The following is a 16,574-nucleotide window of genomic DNA, read 5'->3' on the forward strand; positions in this document are numbered from 1 at the left end:
TACTAAGCTTACTCATGACAGGCCCTGTAGGGAAGTGAACTTCCTGATCTTCGCCTTTACAATGTGGTGGTGGCGCTCTTTTGGATCCATGAGCTTCATAACAGGAGTATACAAATTTGCCGTGGAGTATGCTTTCCTACACTCTTTTAGCCTTACACTCTAAGGGAAAACAGATCTGGGTGTCCCCCAGGTGAATAGTTAAGCTCTGGAACTCATTGCCAGAGGATGTTGTAACAGCGGTTAGCATATCTGGGTTTAAAAAAAGATTTGGACAAGTTCATGGAGGAAAAGTCATAAGAACATGAGTAGCCATACTGGGTCAGACCAGTGGTCCATCTAACCCAGTATCTTTTCCGAACAGTGGCCAAACCAGATCACAAGTACCTAGCAGAAACCCAAATCTTGGCAACACTCCATACTACAAATTCTAGGGCATAGTCTGTTATTGAGATAGACATGGGGGAAGCCACTGCATGCCCTGGGCTTGGTAGCATGGAATGTTGCTACTAATTAGGTTTCTGCCAGGTACTTGTGACCTGGATTGCCACTGTTAGAAGCAGGACACTGGGTTAGATGGACCATAGGTCTGACCCAGTATGGTTTTTCTTATGTTTGACCTTTTGAAGGTGTTTTGGAAGTGGTGGAGAGAGAAGCTTGGGAGCATGGTGGGCCCATTACCCTTCCTAGAGCTGACTAATAACCCTAGTTTTCTTGCGGACTAGGTAGGGTCTCCTTTTCAGTTTTGGATTTGGGCAGGGTGTCTATATGTAGGCCAGGTGATATCCTTGAGGTGGGACTTCCCTTCTTATCAAACATGTCCGAGCCAGTGGAAGCTCTGCACTTTGAGTTTCTTTGCCTATATGCAGCTAAGGCATTATGTCTATTATCTGAAACAGTTGGGCCAGGGATATCCGTATCTTTTAGTACCCTGGACACACTTTTTTGCATATGCCTGCTTGCATCAATAAGTTAGCGGTGTGGTATGTTTTGGGCAGAGAGTGACTGTTGTTGCCAATCCTTGCCAACCTACCGGGTTTCTGGAGTGCTTAACTGGGGGAAGAGGTGGTAGTGAGGGAGCATTCTCCATTACTGTTTTTCACGTTATCTCCAGTGTTGGTCTCCATGAACTCCAGTTTAAGCTTTTGTACAACGCCGGTGTTACTAAATGCAAAGGAAAGCCTATGGGTTTTTGGGAAGATGATCTATGTGATCGATGTGGGACCAGCTGGGGAACCTTGGTTCATCAATTCTTAGAATGCCCCAAACTTGGATTGTTTTGGACAGGGGTGTGTAACAGTTTATCTTGTGTGTTGGCATTGTCGTGTGAGTGATCTTACAAAGTGCTTTTATTAGGGTTGGATGCAAATCTGGTGGATCAAGGCATGCCAGAACCTTATGTAGGTTTATTCTGGTGGCTGCTTTGCTAGCTAAAAAGACTATTCAACAGCATTGGGTAGGTGCAGATGCTCCTGTGCTACAACAATGGAATGTTAGTATGTTACAGATGGCTGTGTGGGATGAATGTGTTATTCTATAACCAGGAGGTTGCAAATGATTGTACTATTTGGAAGCAATTTTAGGTGTTTGAGAAGACTGCAGACAAGGGGGTTCAGGAGGGTAAATGAGGGTGCTTGTGGGTTCATAGAAATGGAAATGAGTGTTACAGCTAACCCTGTTTAGTGCAGTGTTATGTTCACCTTGTCCTTTGTTATATTATTGTTATGCAAGATTGTGGAATTACGTTGTGATCACTTTCTGAATAAAAAGTTTTAAATATATATTTTATGCACTAGGTACATAATTAGGCTCTGGTTCTGATTATCAGTATCATCAGTCTCTAGTTTCTTGGATCACCCTGGAAACCTCTTAAAAACTGGTGCTAGATTAGTCACTTTTCAATCTTCATGTACAGTGTACGATTTTAATGTCAGGTGGTTGATTACTAATAGTAAATCTGCAATTTCATTTGAGTTTTTAGTACTAGGGTTTATACAATCTGGTACATGTGGTGATGTACTTTTATTTTGCTATATCTTCCAGGTTCACCAAGATTGATTTCTGTTCTTTTGTGCTATTTAAATGCCACGTCTACCATTCTCAAAGATCAAAGGAGTTATTTTAATTTCTCCACTATAGCCTTGTCTTCCTTCAGTACCCCTTTTACACCTTGACAATCTAACGATCCATTTGACTTCACAGGATTGCTGCTTGTAATGTACTGAAACATTTTACTAAAGTTGTTTTTGCCTCTGTGGAAAGCTGTTTTTCAAAGTTTAGCCTTCTGTATCATGCTTGTGTCAGTGTTTATGCTGTTACATGTTTTCTTCATTGGAATTTTCTTCCATTTTTATGAAAGATGCTTTAAAAAAAATTTTTGATTAGCCTTTTGGCTCACTTTGTAGCAATGCTGGCTGTTTGGCCACCTTTCAGTTTTTTGTTTTTTCAAATATGTGGGATACATATGTTCTGGGCTTCCAATATGGTATATTTAAACACTATCCATTCATAACTCTTGCAGCAGCTCCTTTAACCTTTTTCCTTAAGCCATTTTCATAGTTGCTCTTTCAAAAGTTAAATATTGGTAGAGGGTGTTTTCTGTAGTGTCTTCACTCCAGTTAACTCAGATTTCATAGTTATGATCATTCCTCAATACTATTAACTCTCACACCAAATCTTGCATTCCACTAAGGATAAGATCTAAAATAGCTCACCCACCCCTTCTTGACGGTTCCTGAACCAGCTGCTCCATGAACTTCACTTAACATTTTCTGACACATTTAGCCTGTCAATACAAGGTTTTCTGAAATAACCTATTATAGTGTTACCAAATTTGTTAGTTTCTGTAATATCTGTTAACATTCCATTATTTGTTCTGGATAGGCAGATGGTAGTATAGCCCTAGATTATTCTCTTTCCTTTCATACATTGAATTTCTATGCATAATGTAACCCTATAGGTTAAAATTGTATATTTTTAACTATTTACAGTATTAAAATATAAATACCTGGGCTGGAGGCTGCTCTGTGTTAGAGACACAGTGCTGAAAGGTAGTAGCGAGTGCGGGGAGTGGGCTGCATTTGGGCAGCGCTAGAGAAGCTGTGGGGATGAGGGTTGCTTTCGAGACAACTCTGGAGCTGTTGCTGAGAAGAGGAGCTGGAAGGAGGCTCTAGAGTGCATGCTGCTGCGGGTGTCGTGTAACTCTGGAGGGATCTGGTGTGGCAGTGACGTCAATGAAGCTGTGTATGCGCAAAGGACTCTTTAGGCCCATAGCATCTACAGGGCACAGAGGTGAAGCCCGGGAATGCTCCAGAGGGCAAGAAGGGGTGAAAGAGCCCAGAATAGTAACTGAGAGGGGAATCGAGAGTCTGGAGGAGAGGGTTGCAAGAATTGCTGGGTCTCGGGATCGTTCTAATGAGTGCACACATAGGAGCACGAGAGAAGAAGAGAAGCACGGGGAGCGCAAGCCCGGTAAGCACGAGCCTAGTGCCGGCTCGTGGGCGGAGTTGTGTGCAGGCTGCATTTTAAAGTTGTACTAACTATAAAGGAGAAAGAAGGTATGTGGAATAGAAATGTAAGGCAACATTGAATGTAATTTTGTTTGCACCATGTTTGGGGGGATTTGGGGCGAAATAGGGGTACTGTTGTATTTTTTTGTGTGGTGGGTCTTATGCCTTGGGAGCTCATGGCACTAACTTTTAAAAGTTCTAAACTAGGCAGTTCGGATGATGAATCAAGCCTGTAAGGGCGTGTGTGGTGTGGTGGATGGTCACTGCGTATTTTTTAAGTTTTAATTTAAAAAAAAGTATCAGTAACAAGGTAAAAGTGTGGTGAAGTGAATAATTAGTTTAAAGATTTGAGTTCCACAAAATTCTTTTACATAGTAACATAGTAGATGACGGCAGAAAAAGACCTGCATGGTCCATCTAGTCGACCCATGATAAACTCATATGTGTATACCTTACCTTGATTTGTACCTGTCTTTTTCAGGGCACAGACCGTATAAGTCTGTCCAGCAGTATTTCCCGCCTCCCAACCACCAGTCCCGCCTCCCATCACCGGCTCTGGCACAGACCCCGTATAAGTCTGCCCTCCCCTATCCTAGCCTCTCAACCACCAACCCCTCTTCCCCCCACCACCCAATTTCAGCTAAGCTTCTGTGGATCCATTCCTTCTGCACAGGATTCCTTTATGCCTATCCCACGCATGTTTAAATTCCGTTACCGTTTGGGGCTCTAGGGGGTGTGAGAAACACATTGCTGACAGCTTTTCAAGGGCTTGTTTGAGTTGTGTGTGGGTAATTATTATATGTGGAGCCTGGTTAAGTGTGTCTGATTTTTAAATATTGGGGGGGGGGGGGGGGGGAATGGCAGAGACTCCATTTTAATTATTTTCTAACAGATCAGAGAGGTCCTTCAGCATTATTGTAAAGTGCTGATTTAATTCCTCTGACACTCTGGTTAAGAATTGGATATACAGTAATTAACTATTGAAATACTTTGTTGAATTGCTGTACTATGTGACTCTAAATAAATTAATAAGTACAGTTTGCCTTGCCTAAAAGAAATATTGCTATAGTTTTCATTTTATAAATCAGCAGTGCTAAACTTTTGATTCACACTGCATCTCCTTGTGACTCTGGGCAAGTCACTTAACCCTCCTTTGCCCCAGGTACAAATAAGTACCTGCATATACTATGTAAACAGCTTTGAATGTAGTTGTAAAAACCACAGAAAGGTGGTATATCAAGTCCCTTTCCTTGCTGTCCTTTCTGCAATTGTGGGAGGGTTAGATTATAAGTACATAAGTAATGCCACACTGGGAAAAGACCAAGGGTCCATCGAGCCCAGCATCCTGTCCACGACAGCGGCCAATCCAGGCCAAGGGCACCTGGCAAGCTTCCCAAACGTACAAACATTCTATACATGTTATTCCCGGAATTGTGGATTTTTCCCAAGTCCATTTAGTAGTGGTTTATGGACTTGTCCTTTAGGAAACCTTCTAACCCCTTTTTAAACTCTGCTAAGCTAACCGCCTTCACCACGTTCTCCGGCAACGAATTCCAGAGTTTAATTATGCGTTGGGTGAAGAAACATTTTCTCTGATTTGTTTTAAATTTACTACACTGTTGTTTCATCGCATGCCCCTTAGTCCTCTAGATTAGGGTAAATGTAACTAGCCATTTCTTTCCTGGAGCAGTGGAAAAAAAACATTATTTTTATAATTTTGCAATTCCAGTATATAAAGGAAGCTTCTTTTGTATGCAAATAGATCTCATGCATATTCATTGTGGAAATCTTGAAAACATATCTAGGTTGTGGCCTTGAGGACTGTGGTTGCTCACCCTTGCTCTAGACCAGTGATGGTGAACCTATGGCACGCATGCCAGGGCCGCCGAGAGGGGGATGCAGGGGGGACAAAATTCCCTGGGCCGGCACCGCAGTCTCCTCCACCCAGTGGTGTGCTGGAGCCGGCTCGCAAGAGCCGGTTGTTCTTGAGGGCGAGCCGGCTCTCCTCCCTCCCTCCCCCAAGCTACAGGGTCCCTCCAAGTACCTGAAGAAGGCATTCTTAGGGGCAGCTAGGAAAGGTCCCCAGTCTTGCCTGCCCACTGCCGGTGCTGACCCTCCCCCGCTGCTGGATCGCTCTTTAAAAGTGGCCGCCGAGACTTTTGCTAAAGTCTTGGAGGCTGCCCTTATAAGTCTCAGCAGCCATTTTGAAGAGCGATGCAGTAGCTCCGCGGGAGAGTCAGCGCTGGCAGCGGGCAGGCAAGACTGGGGATCTTTCCTGCCTGCCCCGAAGAATCCACTGGACAACCTGGGTGGCTGAAGGGGGAGGTAGGGGAGCGAGGAGAATCGCTGGGCATGGGTGGTTGGGGGGGGCAGGGGAGAGAGGAGAATCGCTGGGTATGGGTGGCTGGAGGGGGGGCAGGGGAGCGACGAGAATCGCTGGGTATGGGTGATTGGAGAGGGGGGGGGAAGGGGAGAGGAGGGTTGCTGGACATGGGTGGATGGAGGGGAGGAGGGGAGGGTTGCTGGACATGGATGGAGGGGAGGGAAGAGTGAGGAAGGAGATGAGGAGAAAACTGCACATGGATGAAGAAAATAGGCAGAAGCTGGATCCACTGGACAGTCAAGTCTGCGGAGGACCCAGCTTTTACTTACGGATGTAGGGCAAGAAATGAAGAAGAAAGGCGGAAAGTAAAGAAATAAATGGAAAGGAAGCCCTGGAAACAGAGTTAAGAGGACAGATAGCAGCAGAATCGGATACTGGGCCAGCATGATCAGAAAAACAGTCACCAGACAAAGGTAGAAAAAAATCATTTTATTTTCATTATAGTGTTTGGAATATGTCCACTTTGAGAATCAGGTGCTCAACATTAAAAGTTTATATTTATTTACTTATTTATGGCATTTTATCCCACATTAAACATGAATTAGATTGGAACTTGGGATCATTTAATTTGCAACAGCAAAAATCACATTATCAAAAGCATGCCAAATGCTTTTAATGTTCTGTTATTCAGGTTAAATTGCCCTGTTGGCACTTTGCGATAAATAATTAGATTTTGGGTTGCTGTTTGGGCACTCAGTCTCTGAAAGGTTCGCCATCACTGCTCTAGACAATCGAACTTCACTAAATCCTTCCTCATTGCTTCCATGCCTCCCATGGTGTCTACCCTACTGTAGATTCTGATATTTTATGCACAAAGGCAAACCGTTTTCAACAGCCTTTCTGCAAAATTTATGAAAATGTTGAAAAGGATCAAACCATGTAACATATTTACTAGTAACTCCCCTTTCCTAAGAGTGAACTGCATTTATCACTACCATTTTTCACTTCCTGCTCGGCTTCTAAACCATTTTATTCATTTGAAGGGCCATACCAGTTTTCATGCAGAGAATCTAGGGTCTCCCTGCTTCTAGATAACACTGTCACAATCAACATTCTGCAGATTGAAATCCTCCAGCAAATAGCACTTCCCTTTCATAACATTTCTGTGACTCTTCAATTATATCACTATTCATTTCTCTTGCCCACACAGGAGTTTGTATATCACATCAAAATAAATGAATATTCTACTTTCTGTTCCCTGATTTATAGTGCTTCTATTTTTATATTTAACACCATTCCTCTTCCTTTCTTCTTACCCTGTCGTTTCTGACTAGATTGTACCCTGATATAATTGTATCCAGAATCCTGATTGGGATGGTGGTATATCTGACTGCCACTGTATATAACCCATTCTATATAATGGGGTGAGTTACCTAGGTTGGTCTACACATTAATTGATTTGTTTGCTTTTTGTCTACTAGATTGTAAGCACTTCGAGCAGGGACTTTCTTTCTTCTATGTTTGTGCAGCGCTGCATACGCTTTGTAGCGCTATAGAAATGCTAAATAGTAGTAGTAGAGTAGTAATTAGGTACTCAAAGAATTAATTACTTCAAGCAAGTACTCTTAAAGAGGAAAAAAGGCCTTGAGAAACCCCTTGACAGCTAAAAAAAAAAAAAAGTCAAACTGGGGTTGGACTTCCTCATTATCGGCCCAAAAACCTCTATGCGCAGACTTTATTGGCTAAAGAATATTAGAACAAAACATAACTGAAGGACGAGTCAGTCTCTGTGCTCCCTTGTTGGTTAAGGTAGTGATCAACAGCGGCCAGCGTTTCGAGATTCGCAGTTTCTTCTTCAGGATCACTGGACAAATCTAAAAAAGAGCAAATCAAAATGAAACTGTGTAGTCATGTCAGCTGATTCTTCAAGACAGTGTACTTACTTCCGCTCAATCCTTACGGCGGATATCACAGAGACAGCCCTGAGGAAAAATGGCGCAGCTTTTAAGCCCTGCTGACGTCACACCACGGGACATGATTGGCTAAAAAATGTGTGCTATTCCATACTAGCATACTGGTAACATTTTTTTAAATATTTATTGAAAATAAACAGAACATATAAATATAACTGCAAATGTTATTCCAACTTCAAGTTTTGACAACTTCTGTGAAGCTCTAACCCACTGTATGTTTTCCCCCTTCCCACCTCCCCTCCCCTCTCCCTCCCCCCTAATTAATTGGCAAGGTAGGGTCGGACTGTGCCAACCACTCAGTGTATGGATCCCAAACATTATGATAGGATATCAAGCGGCCCAGTCGCATTGCAGTCAGCTTAGACATCAACTGAATATAGTCCAGTTTCCGCAGGATCGCCCGTAAACCCGGCAGAGTCTGTTGCTTCCATGCCGAAGCCAGCACCAGTTTGCTAGCCACCAATATCAGTGTGGCCAATTGATGCTTCCTTGAAAAGCAATTTTTGTTATGCTAGCAATCAATTTCACAACCCTCATCCAGTACTGTTGAGCTTGTGGACAGGCCCACCAGATATGAACCATGTCACCTTCCATTCCACATTGACACCAACAGAGAGCAGACCCCCCCCCTTTAAACATTTGGCTAGTCTCTGTGGTGTGTAATACCAGCAATATAATATCTTGTAGCCATTTCTACAAGAGCATTAGAGACTGACACCTTGAGCAAAGATGTAAACACCCTTTCCGACATGGAGTATTCATAGGAACCCCCAATATTTTGTTCCCATTTGTGTGTGAAGTGTAGAATGGGCTGTGATTGTAACAGGAGTGCTTTATATAGCCTAGATATTCCTCCTCTACCACCTCCACCAGCCATTGCCCGCTCTAATTGCGTTTCTTCTAGAGACAGCTCTTGCATACTGGTAACATTTAAAGTCATAGTTCTCACAAAAAATGGATCCACTCAATTTTAGAGTTAAGACCTGTTGGAATAAAGGCTTTAAGCTTATAGATCCATCTTTGTTTAGATTGTAATAGAACTCGGTGTTTATCTCTTCGTTCTGCTGAAATTTGTTATAACACTAGACACCGTAGAGAACTGAACTGGTGTTAAAATTCCTCACAATGAAGAGCTAGAGGAGAAGTATGTTTTTTAATCTTAATTGCACTTTATGTTCAAAAGATCCAAACCCCTAAGTGAGAAACTACACTGGCTCCCACTAAAAGAAAGAATTGCGTTCAAACGTTTGCACCCTGGTCCACAAAATCATTCACGGGGAAGCCCCGACCTATATGTCAGACCTTATAGACTTGCCTACCAGGAATGCAAAGAAATCAGCACGCACACTCCTCAATCTCCATTACCCTAACTGCAAGGACTAAAATATAAATCCACTTACGCGACCAGTTTTCTCATACATCTGCACGCAGCTATGGAACCGCACTACGAAGGCCATAAAAATAACGCAAGACCTAACTATCTTCCGAAGGCTACTGAAAACAGATCTGTTCAAGAAGGCATACCATAAACCTACTATCATCCTTTTTTCTCATATCATGTCACTCTCAAAACCTTTTGCTATTACTAAATGTACACTTTCCTATAATTCTTATATTTCTCTTAAATATCTTTTAATATGTTTACTTGTTATGATACTACCATGTTATTTCACTATCATGTACCCAAAACACTTCTGCGACTACTATACTTCCTCATGTATTCCCACTATTCATGATGTATTGTAAGCCACATTGAGCCTATAAAGAGGTGGGAAAATGTGGGATACAAATGCAACAAATAAATAAACACCGATCTTAAACACCAAAAAAATAAGACTTTGCACGACATACACATAATTGAAATCTTATCACTTGACTGATCAACCTCCTTACCACTAATGAATAAGCATAACCACTTCAATCTCTATGCCGAATATGGTCTCTCCATAGTCAATGACCTAAAGAATGATACAACCCAATTTCGTACTCAGGAACGTCCTTTTATTACTATAATTTATTCTTCCAATTTCGTACTCAGGAACTTTCATGTATTACCATAATTTATTCTTCCTTAACATTTATATGCACATGATAAATATCTAGACCCTGATCTGTTCACGTATGTTATGTTACCATGTATGTATGCAACTTAACACATTACCATTTGTAATTCTGTTACCTGGAAATGGCAACCGCCATTATGGCAAATGTAAGCCACATTGAGCCTGCAAATTGTTGGGAAAATGTGGGATACAAATGCTACAAATAAATAAAATCAAACGTACATATAACGTACGAGAAGTCTGACCTACATAAATCTTTATGCAGGGACACTCCTGTCCCTTTTGGGAGAAGATAGGGATATGGATCCGTTTCATTGACGATATCTTTGATACGGCAAGGTAGCTGTGAAGAGATGTCCGATTTTGTGAATTATTTAAACCATTGTCACTCAAGGGTTCACGGACCATCATGACATGACTACTATTACTTTTTTAGATGTGATGGTACAATAAGATTCACTAGGCTTTAAAACCACTGTGCATCGTAAGAAGACAGATCGGAATACATTCCTGCAATATAATAGCTGTCACCCCAGGAAACTGAGACCCTTCTCGCAGTTTCTTCGGTACAGAAGGATTTGTTCTGATATCCAGGATTTTCGTGTTCAAGATAAAGAGATGCAAGATAAAGAGATGCAGAATCGCTTGGTGGAACGTGGCTATCCGCCAAATGTGGTGCGAATGGCTTATAAAAGAGCCAAGTACAATAATAGAGAACTGCTACTTCACTCAATGACTAAGAGAAGTGAAGATAAAGACATGCATACTTGTGTTCTAAGACATACACAATTTTCCAACAGGATAATTAAAATCTTCAAAGAGCACTGGCATGTGGTACAAACACTGCCCGTCTTTGCAGAATCTACAGTATGGTTTGCTTTTACAAGGGGGCGTAATTTAAAAGAACTTCTCTGCCCTGCAAGACATCCACCACAATACCCCATTACTCCAGAGTATAAGGGACACCAGAAATGCCAAAATTGTAATGTGTGACGACATGATAATTTAAACTGTGTAGCGCTCATTGAATATTGTAAATGTGAACATATACCTCGTTGTATGAGGGTATATAAAGCTCCACAGATTTTTCAAGATGATTTAGAATTCATATCTAAATGGACTATGATCCTTAATAAATGTTCACTGGATCTGATGCTGTTAATTATTGAAAAAAGTAATATAGTGTTGCAACATAACAAGGACACTTTAGATAAGTAATTAGCATCAAAGAGAAAACATCATTGGAAGATTTTGATCGACAACATCTTCAATTTAAAGAGACCATTAAGAAATTAAAATTTAAAAATTGAGTGGATCCATTTTTTGTGAGAACTGACTTTAAATGTTACCAGTATGCTAGTATGGAATAGCACACATTTTTTAACCAATCATGTCCCGTGGCGTCTGACTTCAGCAGGGCTTAAAAGCTGCGCCATTTTTCCTCAGGGCTGTCTCTGTGATATCCGCCATAAGGATTGAACGGAAGTAAGTACACTGTCTTGAAGATCAGCTGACATGACTACACAGTTTCATTTTGATTTGCTCTTTTTTAGATTTGTCCAGTGATCCTGAAGAAGAAACTGCGAATTCGAAACACTGGCCACCGTTGATCACTGCCTTAACCAACAAGGGAGCACAGAGACTGACTCGTCCTTGAGCTAAGTTTTGTTCTAATATTCTTTAGCCAATAAAGTCTGTGCATAGAGGTTTTTGGGCCGATAATGAGGAAGTCCAACCCCAGTTTGACTTTTTTTTTAGCTGTCAAGGGGTTTCTCAAGGCCTTTTTTCCTCTTTAAGAGTACTTGCTTGAAGTAATTAATTCTTTGAGTACCTAATTAATTTTTGACTGCCACTGTATATAAGCCATCATATTCCATGGCTGCCTCTAGGCTTGTGTTTGAATCACTGTCTATATATAAAGCTATTTTGCTCAATTTCTGTCATAAATTAAAAAAAAACTGTAGATTCTTTGAGTACTTCCACTTTAATTCAGCTGCCACCTTGTGGCTTTCTTTGAACTATCTTTTACAGAATTGTTAGTGAGATGTGCTTCCTTGCCAAAAACACACAAGTAGTATCTTGCTTGAATTGTCATATTCAGTGTTGAGTAAAATGAAATCACTTTTAGTAAGATCTATTAGAAGCCATCTTCTGAATATTAAAACTGGTATGGATTCAGAGAGGGTACTAAACATGACATAAGAAATTCCATGCTGGGTCAAGCCCAGCATCCTGTGTGACAGACAGCCTGTCCAAGTTAATAGGAAAAGCCCAGCCTATCTCCAAGAATAGTTCCTCCCAGAAATGAGTGATGGCATTCTGAGGTCTATTTGGCTACTAGTTTATGAATTTCGCCTGTAGGAATTTATCCATGTCCCTTTTAATCTTAGCTATGTTATATGCCTCAACCCACCCTCTGGCAATAAATTTCATGATTTGAGTACTATAAATGAAAAAATAAACTTCAGTTTGTTTTAAATCTGCTGTTTTGTATAGTGTCACCTAGTACTGGTACATTTTATTTAGCCCTATTTATCTAACCCAGCCTGCCATTTGGTAAACCTGTCATATCTCCTCTCTTCTCCAATCTGAATAGCCTTAATTTAGTCACTATTTTTCATAAGGGAGTAATTCATCTCTTCTGCATCTTGAATACTGTGTGTAGTTCTGGAACTGGAAAAAAGTACAGAGGACAACAAAAATGAATCTCATTACGGATTATACAGAGCATTATCTGTTTTGATTTCAAGATATTGTCCCCAACAAGTGAAAATCTTCCTTGATGTTGACTTCTAATACAGAACCAAGCACTATATATAGTGGGCAGAAAACTGTTTTAGTAGTTCTCCATTCTGGAGTTTGGTTACAAGCATTTCTTTTAGGATGGTGTATATTGGTGAATGATTTCTGACACATCCTGACTGTATCCTGTTCAGCTATTCTTGCTGTGGTCTTTGTGAGGTGATGTATGTAACAGGTTCTGGGATGCAGAGGTGTATCTGGACTTCGGCGGGAGGGGGAGCCAGAGTGAGGGGGCACATTTTAGCCCCCCCCCCGCCATTGCTGGACCCCCCTGCCGACGACCCTCTCCACCCCCCTCCCACCGCCAACCCTCCGCCGCCAGCCGAGGTCCTTCCGTTGCAAAGCTGGTGGGGGACCCTAACCCCCGCCAGCCGAGGTCCTCTCTTCCGTTGCAGCAAAGCTTCCTTCAGTTTCAGATTCTGAGTCTGACATCTTGCAGGACATCAGACTCAACAGGAAGCTTTGCTGCAACGGAAGAGAGGACCTCGGGTGGCAGGGGTTGGGGTCCTCCGTCAGCAAAGTTAGGCAATGGCGATGGCGGGAGGGGGGATGGAGAGGGTCGCAGCAGGGGGGTCTAGGGCCAAATCTACGGGGGCCCAGGCCCCCGTGGCCCCACACAGATATGCCCCTGCTGGGATGTATTAGCTGAGGCCTGTTCATTCACTACTTCGGGTGGAGTAAATTTTTGATTTTTCTTGCTTTTCAGTTATCCATGGTAAACATAAACTATAAATCTGTTCTTTGTCTCAAGGAGCAGATGCTTTGCTAGCTCTAGGTAATGGAGGTGAGATGAAGAAATGGAGGTTGTACACAACAGCTGCCAGTTGAAAGATAAATGACTACCATAAACGGAACTCTTGCAGTGGAAGGTATAATTCATTAGTGTTCCATTTTTAATGCATGGTATTCTGGTTGCTCACAGACCAAGAAATATGCAGATGTCATCATTCCAAGAGGTGTAGATAACCTAGGTGAGTAGAATTTACATTTATCTTTGCTCACTCCCTTCCCCACCCCACCAAATGATCTATATAATAAGGCTGTGTTTCCGAAGTAGGCTGTGAAAACTGCAAAGCTGTTCATAGCTATTCTACGTGCTGTTTTAGATTCTTTAATTTGTAATTTTTCAGTTCGTATTTTGTGTTTATCTCTTACTCTTTTTCTTTAATTTTTTAGGGCCTCTGGGTATTTGTGACCTGGATTGGCCACTGTTGGAAACAGGATGCTGGGCTCGATGGACCTTTGGTCTTTCCCAGTATGGCAATACTTATGTACTTATTAAAATTTGTAGTTGCTATTAATTGGGCAATTAATGGTATGTTGTTTTTTGTTCCTACTGTAGCTTCTTGTGACTCTGGGCAATGGACGGTTAAGTGACTTGCCCAGTCTCAAGGAGCTGCAGTGAGAGCAAAACATACCTTTAATTTTGATTTTAATCAAAATGGAGCCCTAAAACTCTGAAAATGAAGCTAGCATATTGAAACAATGAATTTTTTTTTTTTTAACTGAAATGAGCCAGCACCATGGGAAATTTCTCTCATTATGCCCTCCTCACATTCACAAAATTAGCAAGTTCTCTAGGCCCAACACCCTCTCTGTTCACCTTCTCCAAATCCCAGCAACTCCCCATACTATGCTCCATGGATAGAAAGGAAAAAAAAATACCCTCCCCCCCCCCCTTTACAGACAGCATTTTTTTTTCTAGCCCTCCTTTCCCGGATGTAGCACTTACCCTACCCACCCCCCACCCCCAGCAAGCAAAACTTTTCTTTCCTCTTGGCCTCCTCCTCCTCCAGTGACAGCACTTACCCCCAGGGGCAGCTCATAGCAGTCTTCTGCCTGAAGCAAGGGATGAGGTTTACCCCCCCCCCCCCAGGCACCTAAAAGAGAAGGACCCCCGTGAAAAACTTTGATTAGGAAGGAGGTCCCCTCACTCTAAACCCTAGTTGCCCCAGGAAAATTAGAATGCAACTTACATTCCCAAGCTACACAACAACAAAAGAAACCTGCCAACATTGGCTATATTCAACAAAAATGATTTTAATTGTTGCCTGGAATTCTAATATAGAAAAAATACTGCCCCCCCCCCCCCCCCCCACCGACTCTTCATTGTCACAGTATTAAATGAAAGCATATAGTCTACATCCACAGGATCCTTCCTCATGGAACAGTGGGTACAGAGCTGAACTAGAGCATTTCCCCATGGGATTCACTTCACAAAATAAAATCTGATTCTGGTTTCATCTCAGTATCAGCAAAATAACCCCTCTCAAACAGATGTATTGGGCCCGATATTCAGCTGACAGCAGTTAGTGTTTTGCTGACTGCTGCCAGCCTTATTCCTGGATAGTCAATGTCAAGCTGTGTCCATGCACCAGCATTGAATATCCAGGCATATGTAGCTGGATAAAGCATATCTTGTATGATATTCAGCACTTAACCAGCTAGGATGAACCACATTAAGAGTATTGTGTTTGATGCAGTTATTCTAGCCGCTTAAGTGCTTTATACTCCATAAAACTCACCATACAAAAATATTCAAATTGTGATCAGCTCCTCAGGAACATCACGCGCTGAAAAGAACACAGGTTTTTGTTCGCTCCAAAGCCTGCTTTCAAATAGGACCAGAGCCAGACACTTTAGGGAATAACAAAATCCTGCAAAAAGACACTCAAAACCTATACAGCAAATGTAATACACCATAACAGTCCTAACCTACCTATTGACGGATAGTGCTATAAGCCCTAAAGCAGTATACCTGCTATTGAGAAGCTGGAACAAGCTGGACTGTTAATTCCTACACAGACACTACATGCTAGCAGAATCCTTCACCTAGGTTGCACATGCAGAACATTGACAGACCCTCATGTGATGCAAATTAGGGAAGAGAGGGAGAGTAGTGGAAGGGTCTTCCAACATAGGACACAATCACGCAGGTAATTGTTCAAGAGGCTTTATTTGGACCAACCAATAAAGCCTACTGAACAATTACCTGAATAATGGTGTTCTATATTAGAAGATCCTTGCACTACTTTCCCTCTTTTCCCTTCTGGATTATTCATAGTGGTCATCTATTCCTCCACCTCGGTGGTTTTTGTCACTATATACAAAAGAGGGAAACACAGGAAAAACTGAAATAGAGATCCCTCAAGAAAGCCAGACTCTGTAAGCAGTGCAAATAACTGGTAAAAAAAGAAACAAATGTATTTTTTTCCTGCACACTGTAAAATACAAAAGTAGAAAAGATGTACATTTCACAAAGCAGGCACATCTCAGTCCGTAAGTATTAAATAAAAATATTTTTTTATTTTCTACCTTTGTTGTCTGAGCACTTTATTTTTCTAATTGGGCTGGTCCCAGTTTCTTTTCTACTTTTGTGTGTCACTCTCTAAATTATTTTCCAGGTTGACTTTTTTCTATTTCTTCCTTTCCTTCTCTACATCTGTCTTGCACTGACATTTCATTTTTCCCCCCACTTTTTTCTCCTCTGTTTATCTCCCTTTAGTCCTTAGTCTCCATTTCATTTCTCATCTACCTACTATCTTTTACCATTGCCCTCTCATTCCCTCTCGAGCGCTTCCATTGCCCCCTCTTTCCCACTTATCCAGTCTCCTAAACCCCTTCCCTATTTTTCACCCACTTCTAGTCCCCCATTCCTGTCCTCTGTATGCACCCTCTTTGCACTCATCTACCCTCCACTTGATCTCACCCTATCAGTCCTAGCTCCATCCTTATCTTTCATTCCCTTTCCTCCAAAGCCGTTCTTCTATCTTACTCTATACCCCATGCCTAATAGTGTCTTTCACCATCTTTTTGACCCCATTTCCACCCTCACTCAACTCCTTCAGAGATCCATACCCCATCCCTTGTCAGTGCCTCTCATCCTCTCTCCAGTCTTCAATGACAT

The 16,574-nt window shown here is 41.8% G+C and overlaps 1 protein-coding gene across 3 annotated transcripts in view; it reads left to right on the top strand.

The window, feature by feature from the left end:
* Window positions 1-16,574, top strand: part of UCK2 (uridine-cytidine kinase 2) — a 123,689-nt gene that overhangs the window by 101,831 nt on the left and 5,284 nt on the right. For 2 of the 3 annotated variants that reach the window (XM_030206529.1, XM_030206531.1), the window contains exon 6: window positions 13,590-13,638. In XM_030206529.1, coding sequence (XP_030062389.1) covers window positions 13,590-13,638 — 49 coding nt within the window. Of the gene's footprint in view, window positions 1-11,418; window positions 11,516-13,589; window positions 13,639-16,574 lie in introns of those variants that run through there. The other variant, XM_030206530.1, reaches the window with a different exon arrangement.

This window comes from Microcaecilia unicolor, chromosome 6 (assembly GCF_901765095.1).
Source record: "Microcaecilia unicolor chromosome 6, aMicUni1.1, whole genome shotgun sequence".
In the NCBI taxonomy this organism is placed as follows: domain Eukaryota; kingdom Metazoa; phylum Chordata; class Amphibia; order Gymnophiona; family Siphonopidae; genus Microcaecilia; species Microcaecilia unicolor.